The 22,975-nt window shown below is 35.4% G+C and overlaps 3 protein-coding genes across 3 annotated transcripts; 1 reads left to right on the top strand and 2 right to left on the bottom strand.

Annotated features, from left to right (window-relative positions):
* Positions 1 to 1,496: 1,496 nt before the first annotated feature.
* On the bottom strand, positions 1,497 to 2,543 carry LOC143595108 (uncharacterized). The gene is made up of 3 exons (XM_077074232.1): positions 2,397 to 2,543; positions 2,009 to 2,244; positions 1,497 to 1,882 (listed from the first exon to the last, which is right to left on the bottom strand). Exons 1-3 carry the CDS (start codon positions 2,541 to 2,543, stop codon positions 1,501 to 1,503), a joined length of 765 nt encoding a protein of 254 aa, XP_076930347.1. The 3' UTR covers positions 1,497 to 1,500.
* A 2,357-nt stretch (positions 2,544 to 4,900) lies between these two features.
* On the top strand, positions 4,901 to 13,428 carry LOC143595119 (mediator of RNA polymerase II transcription subunit 12-like). Its single transcript, XM_077074239.1, has 12 exons — positions 4,901 to 5,013; positions 5,104 to 5,166; positions 5,241 to 5,346; positions 5,421 to 5,489; positions 5,559 to 5,612; positions 5,674 to 5,781; positions 5,931 to 6,080; positions 6,149 to 6,475; positions 6,882 to 9,058; positions 9,142 to 11,652; positions 11,889 to 12,102; positions 12,304 to 13,428. The coding sequence occupies exons 1-12, from the start codon at positions 4,940 to 4,942 to the stop codon at positions 12,751 to 12,753; spliced, it is 6,303 nt and encodes a 2,100-aa protein (XP_076930354.1). The 5' UTR covers positions 4,901 to 4,939; the 3' UTR covers positions 12,754 to 13,428.
* A 3,373-nt stretch (positions 13,429 to 16,801) lies between these two features.
* Positions 16,802 to 21,913, bottom strand: LOC143595114 (rop guanine nucleotide exchange factor 3-like). Its single transcript, XM_077074235.1, has 9 exons — positions 21,661 to 21,913; positions 21,467 to 21,583; positions 21,226 to 21,380; positions 21,058 to 21,132; positions 20,700 to 20,972; positions 20,289 to 20,621; positions 20,120 to 20,221; positions 17,101 to 17,169; positions 16,802 to 16,951 (listed from the first exon to the last, which is right to left on the bottom strand). Exons 1-9 carry the CDS (start codon positions 21,911 to 21,913, stop codon positions 16,802 to 16,804), a joined length of 1,527 nt encoding a protein of 508 aa, XP_076930350.1.
* Positions 21,914 to 22,975: the final 1,062 nt, after the last annotated feature.

The raw sequence follows: 22,975 nt of genomic DNA, 5'->3' as shown, positions 1-22,975 counted from the left end.
ACTCACTAGCATAATGGCCTAAAAGATCACATTTGAAGCATTTAACCTTGGACTTATCTTTCTTGGGTCTCTCTTTTTGTTTCTTGGACTGATCTCGATCACCATCTTTACCCTTCTGATTTGACCGATTACTGGATTCACCCTCATTATTTTTCCCCCATCTCTTGTTCTTAAAATTTCCCACCTTCTGTTTGGACTGCCATTGGGAGTAAGTAAGCAGTAGCTGATCATCTTTAACAACTGCTTGCTTATTCTTCAAATTTGTTCTCTCTTCAAAGGTTTTCAACCTTCCAATTGCCTCTTGAAATAACATTGTGTCAAGATCCAAGAATTGTTCAATACCTGCAACTATCTGAATGAATTTCTCTGGTACAGCATTTAGCAATTTGTGAACCATTTTCTTCTCTTCAAACAGCTCTCCCAAATCACTAGCCTTCAATGCGATCGCCGTCATCTTTGAAGCGAAATCATCAATACTATCACCATCATTCATTCTTATAGAGTCAAATTCATTCTTTAAGGTTGCCAAACGGGCTTTCTTGACCCTATCTGCACCTATGAATCTGACCTTAATTGCCGCCCAAATTTCTCTTGCTGTTGTGAAATTAACCACTTGCAGAACCATCTCCTCGGGTAATGATTGGAACAAATACGCAATCGCCGCGTTGTTCTTTTTCACATCAGGATTCACCGGAGCCGGATCTGTGGGTTCGATTACATCCCACAATCCGTGAAGATTGAATATGGCTTTCATTCTTACTGCCCAAATTGTGTAATTCGTGGCAGTAAGAACAGGGCATTGAAGTGGGATCGAAGCGTAGTTATCTCTCGGAGGTGGTGGTTGAGGGGTTCCCATTGAAGATCTTCGTGTGTATTTCTGTTGAAATCCATTATCCAGGTCCAAACGTTTGGATTAATTGAAGGAAATTGAGCGATTACACCTTCACTCTGATACCAATTTGATGTAGGTACCAGGAATTGAAACAAGAAATTGAGATGAACAAGATGAAGATACAGAAAGGATTTTAGGGTTTGTATTAATAAGAAGTATATTGAATTAACAGACTGACCCAGTCTGTTTATACAAACAAGAAAAATAGAAAAGTTACAATATCAGTCCTCTACTTCTAGAACAATCAGTATTAACCCTCTAACTGTCTAACTAACTTGGAATTACATTTTAATCCTCCAACACATTCATAAATGGATTCCCAGATGACTTAATTTTTCTAAGTTTAGCAACACTGATCATTTAGAATATTATTACTAAGAAGATCAAACATTATGATATTTACTATTTAGTCAAGACCTTAATTGCTCATTATGATCCATCTTTTTATTTACAATAACAGTCATTTTTCATTTCTATATGAAGTTGAATTGTACAATAACTGTCATTGTTATTATGTTATATGGGGCAAAACGTATATACTAATATGACATGTCTTTCACATTCAATATATGAACAAGTTAATTAATAGGTGACTCACAAAAATTAAGTTAAATAATTTTATCAAAAGCCCTAAGATACTCGATTAGTCCCAGCTCGTGGTATAAATCATGTCTAACAATTGGAGTTTCTCCATTGACGGCCATGATTCGATCACCTGACGATCTTGGTGGGGATGAATAAAGGATTGATGCTTCCATAACCTCGCGACGAACATTTTCTTGATCCTGTAATAGCCACTGGGCTCTTAAAGCCGTGATAGACAAACCGGAAGCAAGAAAGACTGTTGTAATTCCCAATACGCCAGCCGAAGAGAATAAGCCTTCTCGAGCAATGAAGCAACTAGCCCTCGGTTTTAACCACCCTTTCAAGTGCCCTGACTCAACACTTAGTCCAATTAACAACAGAACTTCGGTGATCGAACAACATATCCTGATACATTATAAAAGATGACAACAAATTAACATTTTTAGAAAGATTTGCTCTAAGAAACTTACTTTGTATTAAAGGCAGAAAGTAATATTAATATACATATTGGTTGTAGTTGGGTAGACATACCAAGTTGTAATGAAGAAAAACGCTGCTTGCCAAGTAAGGGTGTTGAGATGGTGAGAATCCCAAGTCATAAGTTGACTAGGGTCAGGGTGTGATTTACTAACTGCTAAAAACAAGTGAGTGTGTTGCACCACCATAGCAGTTGCAAGGGACAAAAATGCACCAGCAGCACAAATTAATGGTCTTTTCCCATTGCCACTATATCTACATTCACTTGTTGCATCACCATCACGTACCATCTGTAAATATATATATATATATATATATATATATATATATATATATATATTAATTATTGTTAACAAATTTTCATTCTATTTTGTTATTTTTGTCTATGTTATATGATATATTAAAAAACAAATTAAACTAGAAACATATATGTATCCAGCACCTGTGAGCGTGTTGCCTCGGCAATAAGGCAAAGAACAAAGCAAAGCAAGCCTAGTAGTATTGAGAAGACCATCAATGCGACACTCGTTTTGCTTCCAATATCAGCACCTCTACGAGTTGGTGCTAGATCAGCATGTGTGACCGCCATGAATGATTATGAAATGTGTGTACGTTTGATCGAGGAAGTGATGAATGGACATATAATGTAGAAGATGATATGTGGAAGTAAAGAATGATGCATATGAGTTTTTTAGAATTGCTTGTCTTGTGTGAAAGGTTGCTTAAAGGTTAGATATTCTTTTATGTGTCACCTACTCACCTTTACATGCATCACACTTATTCTAAAATCTAAATGCAGCCTCATTTTTTCCTACCTTTTCTCTTAAAGTTTAATTATTTCCCTATTTAAAACCTTCTTTTTTCTTTTACGGTTTTACCAATTCATTTAACAGATCATTGGTTGGTACATGAAAAACATACCAACTTCATATAAGTTTCGTTGTATTCATATAATAATAATAATAATTATTATTATTATTATTATTGTTACATTTCGTTACAATGGAAAACCAATTTCTCCTTTACTCTTTTTTAATTAATTTTTATTCTGGTGATAATACTAAATGAATTTCATTATAATTTATCAACTCATTACTAATTTAAGCTTAAAAAATAGAAATGTGGTTTCACCTTACAAAAAAGCACACAAGAGAAAAACATAATATCATAAACGTTGCATATAAATTGTCGAATTGATTATTTAAGACTATGTTCACAAATCCAAACTTTTGAGAGTAAATGTATTATATAGTTTATATAATACAATTCTGAAGAATTATATAGTTTATATTTGGAATAATGTGTGCATGGAACTTTATTCTTTTCATATAATTTGAAATTTGTTTAAATCTTTTCAATTCTGAAGTATTATATAGTTTATATTTGGAATAATGTGTGCATGGAACTTTATTCTTTTCATTATCCAAGCATTCACACTTCATCCCTAGCCTCTAACTCAATCTTTATATTTTAATAAAATAGGTTAAAAATTCATTTATTTTATCCCCCATCTCTATACCTTAACCCATTATTTTATGGGAATTCAAACTCATCCCCATATTTGATGTTGCACTATTGTTCCTCATATTTATTTTTATTAATTTCTGTAAATGGATGTAAATGAAAGAAAGATAAAAATAACTAAAAAAAGAAGCAAAAATATTGTTTAAAAGGAATGATTTGTGAGAGATTTTTAAATAATGAGAGATCGATGAAAATAGTGTTTTTAGTTAAATTATAAGAATAACGATGAGAGATGGAGTGTGAGTGGTTTTATATGGTTCTAATTTCTATGAAATAAATGTTACGAGCCAACTCCAAGTCAAAGAAACCATGAGTACTCAATTAGACCATGTCTTGGGGAATAAAGCTCCTGACATATGACCTATAATAAATAATGGTGGTTAATCTTAACCACGAGTATTCAATTAGACCATGTCTTGCGGAATAAAGCTCCTTACATATGACCTATAATAAATAATTGTAGTTAATCTTGGTAATTAGTATGTTGTATTATTGTGTAATGATATTCAAGATACAAGGGATATAAATAAGAAACATAGTTACACTCTAGACCTTCTACTATAACATAACATAACTAGCTTTATACCCGTCCGGTGGACGGGCATACTAATGTCATATACAAAAGTATTTATCAATTGCTTTTGATCTCCCTCAATGAGCCGTAAACAAATCTCTCATTATGATTATGAATGCCGAAAATTACTATGTTATGAAGTGGAGCAAATGGGTCCCAAATAAGTGCAACATTCATGCGTGAAGGGTGGAAATGGATATATTGCCTACGAGAAAAGCCCTTGAACGAATAAACATTCGGTTAACAGATAATGTGTGCCCTTTATGTGAGACGAGTGGGAAGACAGCGGACCATATTATGACAGGCCTGGTTTGAGAACATATAAGTTGGTGGTGTAAGGCTCCCATACTTCGGGGTTCACGGTCAGAGAGACTCATTCGGAATCCATACATGGTAGGTTTGAGACGCGAGGGGTTATTTTGGTTGATAGTTTTGGTCTGGTCTGGTCTGGTCTGGTCGTCGTCATCTTCAGTTGAAAAAATAAAATAAAAGGTCAAAAGCCCCAATCTCTCTCTCTCTGTCTGACTGTCAACACACGAACTAACGATTCATTCTCGTTACTTGGATCGACATTTGTTTGTTTGTATTGGATTGGATTGGATTGGATTGGATTACACATACATATGTATGCTATTCAAAACCCTAGTTTTCATTCTCCAACTTCTAACTAACTACTGGTATATGCTTACTTTCCAATTGTTTTTAATTGCTACTAATCAATCAGTTATAGCTTGATTGAAATTTTATGTTCCAACTCACAAACTTTACCTTAGCTTAGCTGCTTGCTGTGTTATTATTATTCGATACTTTGCACTAGTATCTAATGCAGCAGCTACCTTATCAATTCAGTGATTCAATGTGGGACACACTATGAGATTGGAGGAGAAATGCAGCAAAGATATAATCATCATCATCATCATTCACTCAATAACAACAACACTGCTTCCCCATCTGCACTTCGGTTCGTATCTATCTACTCAACATATATATATATATATATATATGCATGCATTTCTTATTATATATATTGATATTTGTGTGTGTTTTCTAGTCGCCATTCTTCACAACTCACGCCATACAAATTAAGGTGTGAGAAAGACTCCCTCAATTCAAGGTATGCTCTTGCTCTTTTACATAACCATATATACTTTTTATATATCTCATTGAAATTATATTTATTTGTCTCAGACTTCCTCCACCTGACTTTAACCCTCCAACTACAAATTGCCCCGAGGAGACACTTACAAAGGACTATGTGCTTGCTGGATACAGAGAGACTGTTGAGGGCCTTGAGGTACGTATGCCTTGATTAATTAAACCACCTTCCACTTTTGTCACCTTCCAGTTATTTTCAACTTCCTTTTGCAGGAGTCCCGAGAGATTTCCTTATCGCAAATCTCAACTTTCACCAAACCTGTTATTCTAAAGTGCAAGGAGGTAAATCGAATCTTTTATAATTCTCAGCTGGAGCATTGTTATCACATTATTCTTTACAACATTTTACAGGCAATCAGAAAATATCACCGATCAATCAACGAGTCTCGTGCTAAAAAACGCAAGGTATTATTATTTATTATCCTTTATGGGAGTTAAATCAAGGGCTTGAATCTCTGTGTTACAGGCTGGTCAAGTTTACGGACTCCCTCTTACTGGTAATTTATTGAGCAAGCCCGGTGTTTTTCCAGAACAGAAAGCAAGTAGCGAAGATTTCCGCAAGAAATGGATCGAGGTTTGTCTTTTACTTTCAGTATCTTTTATTCCCATTTTTTGCTTTATGTTCGGTTTTTACGTGTATTTGTCTTTCATAGAATTGTGCATTAGTTAAAGCTTATTTCCATGATATGAAACTCGATCTAATTGTTTGACACCTTTTGACAGGGGTTGTCTCAACAGCATAAACATTTACGGTCTTTAGCAGATCACGTTCCTCATGGTTATAGAAGGAAATCACTTTTTGAAGTTCTTATTAGAAACAATGTACCTCTATTAAGGGCTACTTGGTTTATCAAAGTAACATACCTTAATCAGGTACTGATAATGCCATTATTTTAGCTATTTGCTACTGGAATGTAGTGGATCATAATTTAATTTTGCAGGTTCAACCTGGCTCTTCAAGTACATCTTCTGATAAAAATCGGTTTTCCCGCTCAGACCAGTGGACGAAAGATGTTATCGAGTATTTACAGTATCTTTTGGATGAATTTGTATCTAAAAGTAATTCCTATTCTACTCTTCGTGTTAAGGACCGTTCACCCCAGTTTGCTTATGGTGGGTCCCTCCAGCACATGAATGGCCCCGTTGAGGGTGAGGAGCCATCTTTACATTTTAAATGGTGGTATGTGATTCGAATCGTACAGTGGCACTATGCAGAAGGGTTGCTTCTCCCTTCTTTAATTATTGATTGGCTTCTTCATCAATTGCAGGTACTCTTTTTCACTGACATATATCTAAGATTCTAAATATGGCAAAATGGGTGGGTCAAGTAACGGGTCAACACAGATACGTTTTTTGGTTTTTCTTTTTCCAAAAATTCTGGATAGTTTTATATGTAGTTAGAATCATATGACTAAAAGCAAAATATTATTTTGACATTATTTATTTTTTGGATATGATTTAAGATTTTATGCATTAAAAATACACTTGAGGTGACTTTAAACCTTTTTCTTTTTCAGGTTTTATTTTGTTTTTTGTTTTTTTTTTACTTCATGTTTTACCCTCTATTGATAAAACAAACCCGAACCCCATTCATATATGAATGGGTTGAAATTGCCACTCTTGCATCTTTCCAAGCCACACTGCATTATAGAATATCCTTTTCATGGCTTGCAGGAAAAGGAGTTGCTTGGGATATTGCAGTTGCTTTTACCTATCATATATGGTGTTATAGAAACTATAGTTTTATCTCAAAATTACGTTCGTAAACTTGTGGGAATAGCTGTTCGGTTTATTCAAGAACCCTCTCCAGGTGGCTCAGACCTTGTGGATAACTCTAGAAGGGCATATACCATCTCTGCTTTAGTTGAAATACTTCGATATTTAATACTTGCAGTTCCCGATACTTTTGTTTCCCTAAATTGCTTTCCACTCCCATCTTGTGTGCTTTCAAATGCCGCAAATGATGGTAGTTTAATTCCACAGGTAACTGTTGAAGGTGGGAATAAAGGGCAGCAACAATTATCCATAAATTCGGTTGTTTCTTCAATTCAGAAATGTGCAATCAATTTTTCAAGGGCTGCAAAAACAGGCCAATCGGGTCATAACGTGGCGAAAGCCGTGCATGAGTTAGATAAAGCTCTGATTGACGGAGATATTACCATTGCTTACAAGTGTATGTTTGAGGATTTTTATGATGAAACTGTTGATAAAAGGTGGATTGCTGATGTCAGCCCACATCTATGGTCAACTCTTAAATGGATTGGTAAAATCAGATCTTCATTCATGTGTTCGGTCTTTTTTATTTGCGAATGGGCCACATGTGATTTTCGCAATTTTCGAACGGGTTTGCCTCAGGATGTTAAATTCAGTGGGAAACGAGACTTCTCACAGATATATATTGCCACTCGGCTTCTAGAGATGAAAATGAAAAATCTGCAAAGTTCAAGCAAGTCCAAAGGTGGTGTTAGAAAAGTCAAAGATTTGTCACATATTTTCCAGAGTCCAGGCCCGTTACATGATATCATTGTTTGCTGGCTTGATCAACACCAATCCCAAAATGGAGAAGGTTTTAAGCGGGTTCAGTTACTCATAAATAAACTCATTAAGTCTGGAATTTTTTATCCTCAAGCGTATGTGAGGGAGCTTATTGTTAGTGGAATCATGGGTTGGAATGACACGGTTGACTTTGACCGAAAGAGGAGACATTATAAACTCTTGAAAAATCTTCCTGGTTCATATATTCAAGATGCACTCCAAGAAGCAAAATTTGCTGAAACATCTCTTATATCTGAAGCCATGCATATATACTCAAATGAGCGGCGTCTCTTGCTTCATGAACTTGTTGACCACCCAAAAAATGCTATTGGTTCAAGTAAGCGGAAAAACCATCAAATATTAAGAAAGGATCAGTGGAAAATACCATCATCACCACCTGCATCTGATTCATTGTCGAATAAACATGTCAATAGAAAGCTTGAAGGACTAATGGATTCTATTACGGTCTTGCTCCATTTTCCAAACTCCCATTCTATCTTTACCACAGGGAACAATGTTGATGAGTCTCAGGGTGTTACACGGGCCACCGGGTCAACAGTTACCAGTGAAGGAACACCTGGATGTGAAGAATGCAGACGAGCTAAAAGGCAAAAAGTAGAAGAAAAAAGTCCTTATCTTTCTGATGATGAGGACATTTGGTGGGTTAAAAAGGGTCTCACCTTAAAGTCAATGGAGTCTTTTAGAGCAGCTGAGCCACCGGTCAAACAAGTCAAACAAGCCACAAGAGGCAGACAAAAAATGGTTCGTAAGACTTCGAGTCTGGCTCAGTTAGCCGCTGCTAGAATTGAGGGTAGCCAGGGTGCATCCACTAGCCATGTATGTGATAGTAGAGTAAACTGTCCCCACCATGGACACAGTAATGGTATTGATAGCGATGTCTCGAGAACAACCGATCCGATCAAAACTATTCATTCAGATGTTTCTTCGATCGGGAAGTTGATGAAACGGGTACCGTTAGATGAAAAACGGGTCGTTGTGGTGTGGCTGATGGATATGGTGAGGCAGCTTCTTGATGAGACTGCACCAAAAGTGGGCCATTATGGTAGGACTATTGATGATAAAGGGTTGGCAAAATGGAAGATTGGTGAAGATGAACTATCCAACATTTTGTACTTGATGGATGCTTGTGATGATTTAGTTTCTGCGGTTCGATTGCTTGTTTGGCTGTTGTCTAAAATTCCTGTCAACCCAACTCCGGCAGTTCATGGCGGAAGGAATGTCATGATTGTACAAAGAAATGTAGAGAACCAACAGTTTGCGCTTGGAGAGAACTTTATTTTGTCATCTCTCAGAAGGTTCTTTTCTCACTCTTTAAACTTTGTTGCCTAATATTTTCTTTTTTCTAAAGATCCTTGATATTAAACCCCTTTATGTTCAGGTATGAAAACATTCTTGCTGCAGCTAATCTTATTCCCGAAACATTATCTGCCATGATGCATCGTGCTTCAGTAGTTATGGCTTCTAATGGACGGGTTTCTGGTTCAGCGGCTTTACTCTTTTCCCGCCAGATGTTAAAGAAATACGGCAACGTGTCAAGTGTTGCTGACTGGATAAAGAACTTCAAAACAACATCTGATAAAAGACTCATCATGGAACTCGAATCCGGTAGATCATCAGATGGAGAATTTGGTTTCCCACTTGGCGTCCCTGCAGGAGTCCACGATTTTGATGATTTTTTACTTAAAAAAATAAGCGGTGTTCGTATCTCAAGGGTCGGTTTAAGTATGCGGGACACGGTCCAAAGACTTGTAGAAGAAGCAATTCCTCTCTTTTATGGTCAAGAAAAGAAGTCTAGCCAAATGAAAAAACCAAGTGTTGAAAACCCCAATGATGGGTACCCGATAGCCCAACAAGTTGTAAAAGGGCTATTGGATTGCATGAGACAAACGGGCGGTGCAGCGCAAGAAGGTGACCCGACTTTAGTTGCCTTTGCTGTTTCAGCGATTGTCAATAACGTCGGGCAGGTGATTGCTAAAATTACTGAAATAACCCCGCTTTCACTGTCTTTTGCGAGGCACATGTTACGGGTCCATCTCACATGTTTGTCGCTACTAAAAGATACTCTCGGGGAACGTCAAAGTCGGGTCTTTGAAATTGCTCTTGCAACTGAGGCATCTTCTGCCCTAATTCAAGTTTTTTCTCCTCCAAAAGCTTCCCGTGGTCAATTGCAGCATTCTCCTGATACCCGTGATCCACTGTCTAATGAAAATCCAACATTTTCAAAAGCTGCAAAAACAACAGGTGCGATTTCTGCACTTGTCATTGAAGCTGTTCTTCAGGGTATTGCTAGCCTTGAAAGATTAGTTACGGTTTTCAGATTAAAAGAAGGGATAAACGTGATTCAGTTTGTAAGGAGTACACGGTCTAATTCAAACGGTAATGTACGGTCTATAGGCGATTCGAAAGCTGATAATTTGGTTGAAGTTTCGGTTCATTGGTTTAGGGTTCTTATCGGCAACTGCAGGACTGTTTCTGATGGATTTATAGTCGAGCTTTTGGGTGAATCTTCTATTGTTGCTTTATCAAGAATCCAGCGAATGCTTCCTATCAACCTCGTTTTTCCACCTGCTTTTGCTATTTTTGGATTTTTGGTATGGAAACGGTTTGTACTCAATGCAAACATTATGGCCCGTGATAACATCTCTCAGTTGTTTCAATCTTTGACATCGGCTATCAGTGATGCCATAAAGCATTTGCCTTTTCGTGATGTGTGTCTAAGAGAATCTGCTACCTTATACAAACTCATAGCTGCTGATACAACTGACTCCGAGTTTGCCAACATGCTGGATCTGAGTGGGCCCGATTTGCAATCGAAAATGACTGCTTTTGTCCCTCTAAGAGCCCGAAAATTTCTGAATGCCATTATTGGTTGTCAGTTGCCGACCGAAATTACGTCATATGATGATGGAAATTGGGCTTCTGGGTATACCAATCTAAATGAGATGAAGCTTCTTGAAAAGCTTGTTCATATTCTGGAAAACTTGCAGCCTGCTAACTTTCATTGGCAATGGGTGGAGCTCAGGTTGTTATTAAATGAACAAGCCCTACTTGAAAAGGTAGATGGCCGTGACACTTCATTATTAGAAGCATTAAGCTCGTTTTCATCGAATAATGAAATTACGGGGACTTCTGATAATGAAAGTAATTTCATCCAAATGCTGTTGACCCGGCTTTTGGTCAGACCCGATGCTGCTCCTCTTTTCTCTGAGGTGGTACACCTACTTGGGAGGCCACTGGAAGACGAGGTACTTTTGCAAGCAAAATGGTTCTTAAAAGGCCATGATGTTCTTTTTGGTAGAAAATCGATTCGGCAGCGGTTAATCAATATAGCAGAGGGTAAAGGTTTGTCAACTAAGATCCATTTTTCAAATCCGTGGGGTTGGTGTAATGCATCTCCGGATGGGCCTGGGCCCATCAAAAAGGGAAATAAGAGAAAGTTTGAGAAGGTCTCTCTTGAAGAAGGGGAGGTAGTCGAGGACACCAAACGACACTCTGCTAGAACATTTAGTCCAGTTTCTGATGTTGAAGCATTTATAGTGAGTCAGCAACATGTGACTGAGAAAGCATTAGTGGAATTACTTCTTCCATGCATTGACCAAAGCTCTGATGATTCTCGTGTTACTTTTGCTAGTGATTTAATAAAGCAGATGAATGAAATCGAGCAACAGATAAGTAATGTTACTGCTCATGGAGCTAATAAACAGGCGGGACCCGTGATTGAAGGAGCTGTGAGTAAAGTGAATACCCGTAAAGGTTTAAGGGGAGGTAGTCCTGGATTGGCCCGACGCCCTGTTGAAATGATGCTTCCATCCCCATCAGCATTACGAGCTTCCATGTCATTGCGTTTGCACCTACTCTTAAGATTGCTCCCTGTAATCTGTGCTGATGGGTAAGTATGCACAAATCTTAGTCATAATTTATTGCATTGAAAGTATATGCAACCTAACAAAAATCAAGTTAATCTTAGGCCCATGTTAAACTTTCGATCTTTAAAGTTTTATAACGTAGTTACACTAGTTTGAATCTTTTTATACTAAAGTCCTTCCAATTTGTGTGTATAATTTTTTTATTTTAAAAAGCCTTTTGGTACTTACATAGTTTGCAACTTGCCAACTTGTGTGTTAGGGAACAATCATCCCGTAGTATGAGGCACCCGCTTGCTTTGATAGTCCTTCGGCTTCTTGGAAGTAGGGTTGTTCATGAGGATGCAGATCTTTCTAATCCTACTTGCGCTACTGTTAATTTGGGTGAAAGTCTTTTTGATCGTTTATTATTGGTGCTACATGCGCTCTTGAGCTCCTCCACACTCTTTGATCATGAAGTTGCAGAAAGCTTACAGGTATGCATCTTGTAAATGCAAAAAGAAACACCCTAGTCTACATTGGATGGTTGTTTTTTTGATAGAACGAAATACGGGATTATTTTATCTGTTTGCAAATTGCGGATGCGTTTTTATTGTTGTGTATATTATGTAATGATTACAATAGTTGCCTTATCAGAATGCCCTTATTTTAATATATCTTCTGTTGTAATGGTGCAGAATGAGTTGGATGGAATGCAACTTCCAGATGCAGTCAGATGGCGGATCCAAACCGCCATGCCATTTGTTTTACCCTCAGCAAGATTCTCAATCTCTTGCCAACCACCCAATGTCCCGCTTTCTGCTTTAGGTTTTCTTCAACCGAGTGTATCAATTCCTGTGCCACACCCTGGAAGCCTTAGAAATAATCAGATTTCTTCATCACGGGCTACTTCAAATGGGCCAGGAAAGGCCACAAAGCCCGTACCCTCACAACATGAGGCAGATATAGAGATTGACCCGTGGAACCTTTTAGAGGATGGAGCAGGATCAGGGCCGTCTTCGATAAACGCAGATGCGATTGCAGGTAACGATCATGCTAATCTCAAGGCATCAAGCTGGCACAAGGGTGCGGTTAGGGTTAGGAGAATGGATCTGACTTATATCGGTGCCATAGATGATGATAGCTGATTATAACTTTCCAAAGGTCAAAATGGAAGTCAAACCCTGGTTCAGGTAATTGCTAACCTGCAAAGCTACCATTTTGGGGGCAGGGTCAGCAACGGTCTTGTTCTTTTTGAGGGCATGGCTAACCAACCCCTTGGACCATGGTCCTGAACCGTGTGGTTCGGAGATACATGTATATATAGGGAGGGATATGGAGTTTGGTTTTCTCCAAACAGAGCAAAAGAATGTTAAAAAACGGGGGGAACTATTGTTAAGCTGATAATATTTATTTACCCCGAGCTTTCTTACAGTGTTATTATTATTATTATTATTTGTTGCTCAAGAAGTTAGAATCTTGAGCAACAAACTTATATAGACTCGTATCTCATGCTTTGTATTCGACTATTTTTGCTCTAGATGTTGTGAAAGTGGGATGCAAGATGTCATTAGTTTTTAGTTGAATTGTTTAACGCGATTTTCAGAGGTTGTCATAGGCTCAATTCAATGTTTTTGTGTTCAAAGTCATTATGATATTTCTTAAGTGATGGTATATGAACCAAGGTTCGTTTTAGATGATTGGACATATTGAGAATTAGAATCTACATTTGTTTTGAGTTAGGAGGTGTCGAGTGTACTCCGGATCATGACTGTTCTAACTTTGATACGATGGAACCTCTAAATCTTATTTGGGCGAAGCCCTTAAACAATGTTGATTACTACGATCATATAATAATGGAGGGTAATTTTATCGTTTATAATTATATTTCAAATAAATATTGTGTCATAGAATAATCTTTTTATGTCATGTACATTTAGTATCAAGTATTGAGGAATGAGGATTAACACTATTTTTAGATAAATCTTTTTATGTCATGTACATTTAGTATCAAGTATTGAGGAATGAGGATTAACACTATTTTTAGATGATCTTTTTATGTCATGTACATTTAGTATCAAGTATCGAGGAATGAGGATTAACACTATTTTTAGTCACGAGTTAAATTGAAGGGTCATGTTATTGTCTAAAGGAGAACAAAAATGAGAATGATGAAAAATATTTGTAGAAAAAAAAACCTCACGAAAACATAATGAAAAGTTGGAAAAAAAATCATAACTTGCATTTTAATAAAAAAACCGAAAAATGTAAAAATCATAACTCGGCATTGTGTTATATTTTGCGATCTATTGTGTCTTTTTTTTGTTTATCATTATGTTGTTTGTTCATTTTCGGCATTGTGTCTTTTCGTCGTTTTTTTGGAACGAGAATGACGGGGGAAACATTTTAGTATTTTTTTTATTTTTTTTCGTTTTTTTATATATAGAATTATAAATTTTTATTTGAATTTTTTAATGGGTTTTTGATGTGGTCACAAATCCTTCTCACACTTTTCATTTTTATCTTTCTTTGTATTTTAACTTTACACTAGACTGGAATACACATTCATAGAGGTGCACAAATTGCGGTTCTAGTTCCAGGTATGGAACCGGGCTAGGGTATAATCGAGCATCACAAAATCGGGTATTGGTCATACCCCGGGTTCAAGACCTGGTCCCGGGTATTGGCTTGAAAAACGTCACCGGTTTCTGTAGGGTATGAAACCGGGTATCAATACCCTATTTTCCTGGGTATATAAAAACTCTATTTTCAGGTATTTTTAGGGTATAGATTGGCTTTTGAAGGGGATGCACTTTTTTCGTGTACTTTTGAGGTATTTTTTGGGTATTTGAAAGGGCTACACTTTTTTGGGGATATTTTTCTGGTTTTCTTTTCAGGTAACTTTTGGGTATAAGGCTGATATTTGAAAAACCCGGGTTTTGGGTATAACTGGAGCTATTTTTAGGTATTATCTAGTATAGATTGGGTATTGGTTCAGGTTTAAGCATTGAAAGACATACCCTGTGGGTAGGGTCATGTCTGGGTTCAGGTTTTCAAAAACCAGTTTTTTTAATACCCGACTTTAGGTTATGGGCTCTGGTTTTCCGTGCACCTCTACACATTAACACACACCTAGATAGTGGGGTAGTATTGAAATGCAAATATTATGTTAATAGACGCCAACCTAATATAATACGCGTATTAGTTGAAGAAACTTATCATTGCATTAAGATTAACGATATAAGTAGCCAAGCCCAAGAGGTTGGCCATCAGGGCCGAAAAAGACTCATAAACGACTTCTTAATTAAGAAAGAAGAGTCATTGTTTAAGCTTCCTTATTCCATGCAATTGTTTTCCCGATAATTTATACTAGGTTATTGACCCGTGTACGATACGGGTGAAAATATAGAAATTTTGAAGTACACGCATATACAATTTGAAAGGAAAACATATTTTTGAATATGTTTTTTGAGATGGCAATATAATTTATAATTGCAATTCATATTTATATGGAAACAAAGCTATTAAAAACATAAATTTACGAAAAAGTAAGTTTTATAGTACGTGCTTACAAACATCACTGAAAACTTAAAAACATAAAGTTCATAAAATATTAAAAGTTTTCTTATAAAACATATTTGTTGTTTTGTTTGTAGCTATACCCTTGTTGTCTAAAATAAGCATTTTAACACCGTATTTACTCTTTATTCTTGATCAAGCTACATACAGTTGACCATGTGTAAAAACCGGGTCTCTCAAGTATATCTCAATCTTGTGGGAGACTGACTTTTACTTTTGTTAATGGTAATTGCAAAACCAACTATATCGTGAAACTGTCTTCTGTTTAACTTGTTCTTCTTGATCTCTTCAATCTTCACTAAGGGTTATTGGAGCAAGCAAAGTATACTCTGGTACTATAACTTGCTCGAGATTGAACTTTGCTTGGATAAATACTTAGAATAAATCCACTTACTTCTCACATGCAAACTTGAGATCCTCATTTATTTTATCTTTGCTCGACCCACCAAACTTGCTTGTAAACTTGGTTTATGCTCAGACAATCAAGTGTTTGCTTGTGTGAAAACTGTACTCGATAGAATACCAACCTTGCTTGACGAAGTGTAGCTTGCTCGAAGCTTGACACTTAGAAAACTGCAAGAAGATAACCTTACTCGCTTAATATAATTTGCTCGGGATAGTGAAAACTTTGCTCGAAGTGCCTGAATTTGCTCAAGTTCCATACTTAGCTATTATTGAGGAGGTTGAGAAGATTCCAGCCTTTTCTTATCAATTTTATTGACCCAACAAAAAGGTAAAAAAGTATATAAATTAATGATATGATTTCTATCCGAATAACAAATTGGATTAAATCAAAAATACATCAAAACACGCGGATATAAAATAATAGACTTCAACTCTTTTATTATTAATTCAAATCGGCACATAACACTGAATACATAAACCAACCATTTAATTTTAACTCTAAGCTTTATCTTCGAGGCCCATAATTCACCTTTTGTACTTCTCGGTTATCCAAACTAAACCGATGTATCTATGTGAAATCGATATTATATCCTTTAACTTATGTGGACATAAATTACGCTAAGTGCATAAAAAGTTTTATTAAGTGTTGGAAAAAAACCATTATAGGTCAATCCAACCCGTGCCAAAATGTACCTGTATTTGGATAGTTACTCAACCTATTTTGGATCGTAAATGTATTAAAACAACCTATCAATCCCTGCATTAACATTTTGAACAAAATATGCAAAAATTAAAAAAAAAACATTAATCAGGGTATAATTATTTAGTTTAAAAAACAACCATATCAATTACTACCTCTCAAAGATCAAACATCCCTATCGACTTTATTATGAAATAGAGAAAAACCTTTCATCTCTAACAAATTATGTTTTAAATCTAAACGTTCCATTAACTAAACCAACCATATTATTGAAGTGAAAGATCCAAACCGACCAAATTTCTAGAGTTACCAAAAGTAACGATAAAGGTTCGAACTTCCATACGGGGCAATTCAACACCGAACTTTTGAGGGTCAACAGGCCCGCCCCTATGGACAACATGCCCATCATTCTTTGACCATTCTACTTTCAACACACATATATATTTTCTTTGCCATTTCTTCTCTTTCTAGATTAGAAGATTAGCTTATTTATTTTATATACTTTGAATATCTTAAATATTTAAATTCGTAATATCATGAGCCCGTCTAACACAAAGTAGATTATGGTGTAGAGAATGCCATATTTTACATTCTTCTTGGCTAATATATTCTTCAACTTGACGCATGCCAATATGCCATGACTGATATATCCTTGTCTTCTCCTATCCAAAACCAAAAAACAAAATAAAATAAGATACGAAAGAAAAACCCGTTGAATTAAATATATATATTGTTAAAATGATAAAATCAAAGTATTAGTATTATGAGCCAACAAAAAATAGATTATGATGCAGAGAATGTCATATTTTACCTTCCTCTTGGCAAATATCATCTTCAACTTGACTCGTGTCGTGACAGATATATCCGTGTCCTCTCCTATCTAAAACCAGTAAAAAAACAAAATAAAATATGAAAGAAAAACCCGTTGATGACATATTGAACTTTAAAATCACCGTATCTTGAACCAGTATAAACAAAAAGTCGAATATGGTGTAGATAATGCCATATTTTACCTTCCTTTAGGCAAATATCGTCTTCAACTTGGCACGTGCTATGACTGATATATCCTTGACCTCTCCTTCAAAAACCAGAAGGAAAAAAAACAAAATAAAATATGAAAGGAAAACCTGACCGATCATTTTTCCATATATGTTACGTATGAATACACATATGTGCTTAACATCGTTTGCCTGTGATTCAAATCCAACGTTCAGTAGGGTTCGTTACAGTCCCTTCCTTTTTTCAAAATTTTATATATTAATGAAACGATACTGAAAACATACCTTGATACGATGTGGAAGATGTGAGTCTTAGACCCAAATATATACAATTAATCGATAGTGAGACATGGGATAGATGAGTATTTTAGAACACATAAACAAAAATAGAATGTATTTAAAAGTTTTTAATTGCAATATCAAACAACTGTAATTGTATTAACATCATTTGTAAAAAAAAGGGAAATGTTGCGAGATTAAAGGCATAACACAAGACAAGTTTCAAAAATATCTGTCTATTTTGAATTTTTTTACATAAAATAAGAAATGTCAAACCAAAATTTAGTCAGTTACTGTCTATATAATAAAAGTTCTAATTTAATAAGTAATATTTGGTTGTTTCCAAATATATAAAGCCAAGTGAGTGTCTAAATTTTTAAAAACTATTCAAACTTAGGTCTATTTGTTATACGTAGATACAAAAATTGAAATTTAAAATAACTTTAATGTTGGTATTATGTATTTGTTAATCTTAATGTTCATATAACATATAATTACTATTGAACACAAATAGATGCATAATTAATAAATTGTCATGTTTGGTATCTTCAATATGTATTATTTAAAATATAATCAAAATGATCAAATCCTAAGACCTGTAAATATTAAAACCAACTTTATTTACTCTCCTAAGTCCTAACTACCGATCTTATTGTCGATCACGCTTATTTAGCCAAACTCCGTTGTCGATTATATTGCAGGATCTAATGAAATCATCATAAGATCGATGTAAAATAATGGCTGATTGAAAGAGGGATTTGGGTGATTAGGTTAAAAGGAAATGAATATCAAGGAAACCGGGTATTGAAGTTGAAACAATTGAATATTGGAAAGTTGGTTTTGAAACTTAATGTTAAATGCTTACATTAATTATTAGTAATTCAATTTCTTGTTGATTTATGTAATTGCTAAGAAAATTAGAGAAGTGTAAGATATATTTGAAAACAAAGGTAATGGACCAATAGAGAAGGGGCATATGGAGGCAATCTCATTTGTTTTAATTGTATAGTAGGATTTCTCAATTAACTTATTCTACTCAACGAGTCTTTCACTTCTCTAATAGAATGAAAAGAGATGAAATAACTCTCAAAAAGAAATAATAACAACAATAAGATATGGGTTGAATTCTAATAGTATTTGAATAAGATTGTGATTTTATCCCTAAAATAAAATAATGCAAGGCCCAAATAGATATCTATTTTAAATATAATATGATTCTAATATAATAACTCTTTTAATATGAATATATAAATATCCTCTGATAGGCCAATTCCGATTCATGTGTGGTGGATTCGACACCATATGTATACATAGTCGCTACCGGGAAGCTTTCTATCTTTCGTCCCAAACTGGTCTTGTTTCGGCGGTAAATCTTAGTGTAGTTAGGTATTAGGTCTATGTTAGTGACTTTTATGGATTGAAAACGTAAAAAAAATAATAATAAATAAATAAAGCAACCATCAATTCCCCGCCCCTCTTCCAGCATTTTGTGGGAAGTGCCTCCCCATAACACTTTGGGGGCTTTCTGGGGCGGGAAAGCGTCCCACTATGCATGGTCTTATGGGACGTACTTGGGTGAGTATGTGCCTAAGCCACATAAGCATTGTGTCACCATATCATTGGCTGAAAACTTTTTCGCATTCGAAAACCCTTTTACTTTAATCCAAAACTTTCTAAATTTGTTAAGTATGTAACAACCCTCCTGAAGTTGAGCTTGGTTGGCAGAAAAAGCATTTATTTCCTCCTGATGTTCAGCTTGGTTGGTGGAAAAAGCATTTATTTGAAAGAAAAATAAACTTTAATGATGTATTAAATAAATAAATAAATAAATGATTTAGTGAAATATGATATGTATGTTACATTCTGTGAGAGTGAATTAAAAATATGATATGATTGGTTAAAGTAGAGCCCACAGTATGAGTATCAGGTAAAAGACAAGAGGTCTGTGACAATATGCACCATGACTTTCACATCAGTTGGACTTTTCATATTATTTTTATGATCATCCATCCATCAGCCTGCAATTTAATTTATTACATTCAATTTTTTTCTCTTTTTTATTTTTCATGTTCATCAATAACCTCCTATACTTGTTCTTCTAACTCTGGAAGAAGGTTTTCTTTTTTCACTTTTAAATTTAAACTGCTGAATTTTTTTTTATTCTTTTGAGAAGAAACCTATGCCTAACTTTAATATTTATTATTATTACTTTTTTTTTTTTTTTTGAGAAGAAGATTTTGATTTTGATTTTGATGCATATATTGGATTTGCAGGGTGTATAATATTAATTAAGATCAAGGTGAAGAATGGAAGGTGGATCTGAGAAAGTGAAGAAAGAGGAAATTAGTGTGAGTGTGAATGAAGCTTTGAAGAAATGCTTAGAAGAAAACAAACAAGACCCTCACAAATGCAAACCAAAAGTAGAAGCTTTCAACAACTCCTTTCCCAACAAAAAAACTCATCCTCCTCCTTTGAGACTTAGGAGTGGTTCATTGACTGATGTATGATTCATACATATTCATCAATCTATTTCTAAAAAACAAATTAACATGCTTGTTGTTGATTTGTCATTACATCTTCAATCCAACCAACTATATTGAATGCCAACCCTTCTAGAACCCTTGAATAGCTTTCTAGTATAGCCTGTCCCATATCCTACATTCAAATAATATTCTTGAGAATTGATAGGTGGTCATCTATATATATCATTCACTTCACTTACCTTGTTGTATTGAATTTTGCTTGTGTCTAGTGCCGTTTGTGCGAGTTCAGGAAACCGTTGTTTTAACCTTAACAGCAACATTTCTGCTCTTTGGGCTAGTAACACATTCTTGTCACTCTCCATGTGTTCTCTAATCACTTCCCATGATAATTTCGGATACGTTGAGCATGCCTTTTGTCTCCATGTGAACATCGACGCCTCAATACGATCGGCTAACTCAACCGCTTCATGTTCTGACCTTACGTTTAGACTATCAACAAGGTGTTCAGGGGAGAATTCGCTTGTCGAAATCATGTAACGGTATATTGTGTCCCCGACACTTGTTCGTCCACTCTGAAAAACAAACCCAAAAGATTCATTCGTATTACTTCACTTAATTTAAAAATAATAATAATAATAAGTTTTTAGTACCTTAGGTAGTGAAGCAATATATGTATGGGGAATTTTCATATCAGACAGAATGCTGCTGTTGATAGCCATTGCTGCTTTGTGTATCTGATTTGCGGAGTCACGCTTCTGTCTCAGATGTTTCTTGGCAGTCTCCGAGAGGCCGCCAGCTGGCACACAGGGCACCGGCACCCACCATTTCTCTTCTTTCCTCTGAGCAAACGACCCGTTCCTTGACATGCTTCCTTGTTCATCGTCATACCAAAATTCCGTTTCTTGAAAACTGTCCAGTATTTCCTGCAATACAAACATAGGATTCATTTTTCACAAAAATTCAAAAGATATATATTTTTTAAAAAGTTAAAGAAATAGGCTTAATTACTATGAGAAGTGCATCAAGCTTGATTAGCGCGGGCAGGTTGATCTCTATATCTGATCTAGGCCGGATACTCATCATCTGAAGTACATTATATAAACAGAAAACATCACAAATTACTACTTCAAAACAAGACACAAAATGCCTAATAAGTTTTATTTTGTGGGTACCTACCTCTATGGATTCTCCGTTTTGCAAGCTCTGTGACGACGGGACGAATTCAAAGATGTAATCACATACAGATAATAAGCAGGTCATTTCCCTTTTCCACATCATCTTCTTAGGTGGAAACAATGGTTCTAACCTCTGGTGTTGCCCAAACATAGAAACTACAAGGATTGATATTGATATTGATTCAAGAAAACCAAAAAAAATATATATATAAAAGTTGTTATACAAAATCATCTAGACATACCATAAAGATTTGTTATAGCATTAGAGACGGTAAGAGCTGTGGAGACTCCTTTGCCACAGCCCGACATATCTTCCCCTAACAAAAGCTTTGAAAATCTCTCTTTCATCATTTCAAACTCTGCAGGATGCATATATACATAGTTATAATTTAATGTAACATATATATATATAATAACTTAGTGAATTACAACCCACCCAAGTTGGAAGGCGTTTGATGGAGCAGCTTGTGATTATGTCTGATTGGTGCGAATCGTGAAAGGGTTGGGCGGAAAGGGGATACCGGAGAATATGTCTCTGATGAGCTGCTGTTTGTTGATTGCTCCGAAAAAGCCGAGTCAGTTCTACTATAGCCAAAAGAATTGCCACTGCAAGTAGGTGATGATGATTGATCAATATCATGATCCATTGTTGATGTCTCAAAACACACATCAGAATCTAATTTCTCCATCTTATTGTTGTCAAGTTGAGTCCTGCATAAAAATGATCAAAGCTTTAACTAATTGTTTTGAGGGTCCATTCAACTTATATATATGCTTAAATAAAGAAACCTTCATTCTTCTCAAAGCTTAGACAGAAAAGAACACATGTTTTGTAAATATTTTAAATACATTCACAACATAATACTAAGTTCAAAAGGTCAAAACATTATTTTATTATATATATTCAGGAAGAACACGCCCTGCTTGCGGTGCGCACATATAATGTATATATGTGTGAACCCTTGGGTGGGCAAAAGTAAAATTGCACTAATTTTGACGTTATTTTACTAATCTCGTGAAAATAACGTTAAAAGTGGCGGAAGGTTAATCAGGCATCATGTGGTGGCGTTGATAGCCGAAAGACAACGGTACATGCACCAATCAGCCGGTGTCCCGATGATTGAGTGTTATGTGTCTTATGTCCAAGGCTTGATGCAAAACTACTATCGAGCCGGAGGTCTCACCGGAAGCAGCCTCTCTATCCCTATGGGGTAAGGTTGTCTACATCTTACCCTCCTCAGACCCTACCATAGCTTTGCTATTGGTGGGATATACTGGGTACGATGATGATGATATATTCAGGAAGAAAAAGAAATGAGAAATATTCAACATTTTTTTGATAAAAGACAAATATAAGAATGATTGAATATTGCTCCTTTTTTCTCACATAGATTTTAAGTACTGGTCAATTTAACTTTATTCTATATATTCTATTATTTGAATACACATTTTTTTGCTAAAAAAATATAGTTGATCAAAACATGTACAAGATTACATTAGTTATATTTAATTTGAAGTGTTTTTTATAGCATCGTGCATGCCATTAAAGTTGAATTTAATTTCTTGGAATTATTTAATTGGTTAAAACAAATAAATAATAATAATCAAGAATGATTGAAATATTGAATGGTTCCTGGAGTTGACTTGGAGTTAAAACATAAACACAAACAAAATAAATAATGGTAGATTGGTAGTGTGTCGATGGAAACGGCATGATTTTTGATTCATAAACATAATAAATAATGGTAAGA

This window comes from Bidens hawaiensis, unplaced genomic scaffold (assembly GCF_021521415.1).
Source record: "Bidens hawaiensis isolate Kalapana, Puna unplaced genomic scaffold, B.hawaiensis_p1.1 tig00044669_1, whole genome shotgun sequence".
NCBI classification, from domain to species: Eukaryota; Viridiplantae; Streptophyta; class Magnoliopsida; order Asterales; family Asteraceae; genus Bidens; species Bidens hawaiensis.
Note: the sequence above shows the minus strand (reverse complement) of the source record. Positions and strands in the feature narration are given on the sequence as shown.

Excerpts from the sequence above, each read along its gene's own strand:
- LOC143595108 (XM_077074232.1), bottom strand. The coding sequence starts at position 2,543 with ATGGCGGTCACACATGCTGATCTAGCACCAACTCGTAGAGGTGCTGAT. Across the intron at positions 2,245-2,396 it reads CCGAGGCAACACGCTCACAG|ATGGTACGTGATGGTGATGC; the intron begins GTGCTGGATACA and ends ATATATTTACAG. Across the intron at positions 1,883-2,008 it reads TTTTTCTTCATTACAACTTG|GATATGTTGTTCGATCACCG; the intron begins GTATGTCTACCC and ends ATAATGTATCAG.
- LOC143595119 (XM_077074239.1), top strand. The coding sequence starts at position 4,940 with ATGCAGCAAAGATATAATCATCATCATCATCATTCACTCAATAACAAC. Across the intron at positions 5,014-5,103 it reads GCTTCCCCATCTGCACTTCG|TCGCCATTCTTCACAACTCA; the intron begins GTTCGTATCTAT and ends TGTGTTTTCTAG. Across the intron at positions 6,081-6,148 it reads AAGTAACATACCTTAATCAG|GTTCAACCTGGCTCTTCAAG; the intron begins GTACTGATAATG and ends TTAATTTTGCAG.
- LOC143595114 (XM_077074235.1), bottom strand. The coding sequence starts at position 21,913 with ATGGAGAAATTAGATTCTGATGTGTGTTTTGAGACATCAACAATGGAT. Across the intron at positions 21,584-21,660 it reads TCAAACGCCTTCCAACTTGG|AGTTTGAAATGATGAAAGAG; the intron begins GTGGGTTGTAAT and ends TGCATCCTGCAG. Across the intron at positions 16,952-17,100 it reads TGATATTTGCCAAGAGGAAG|GAGAAGACAAGGATATATCA; the intron begins GTAAAATATGAC and ends GGTTTTGGATAG.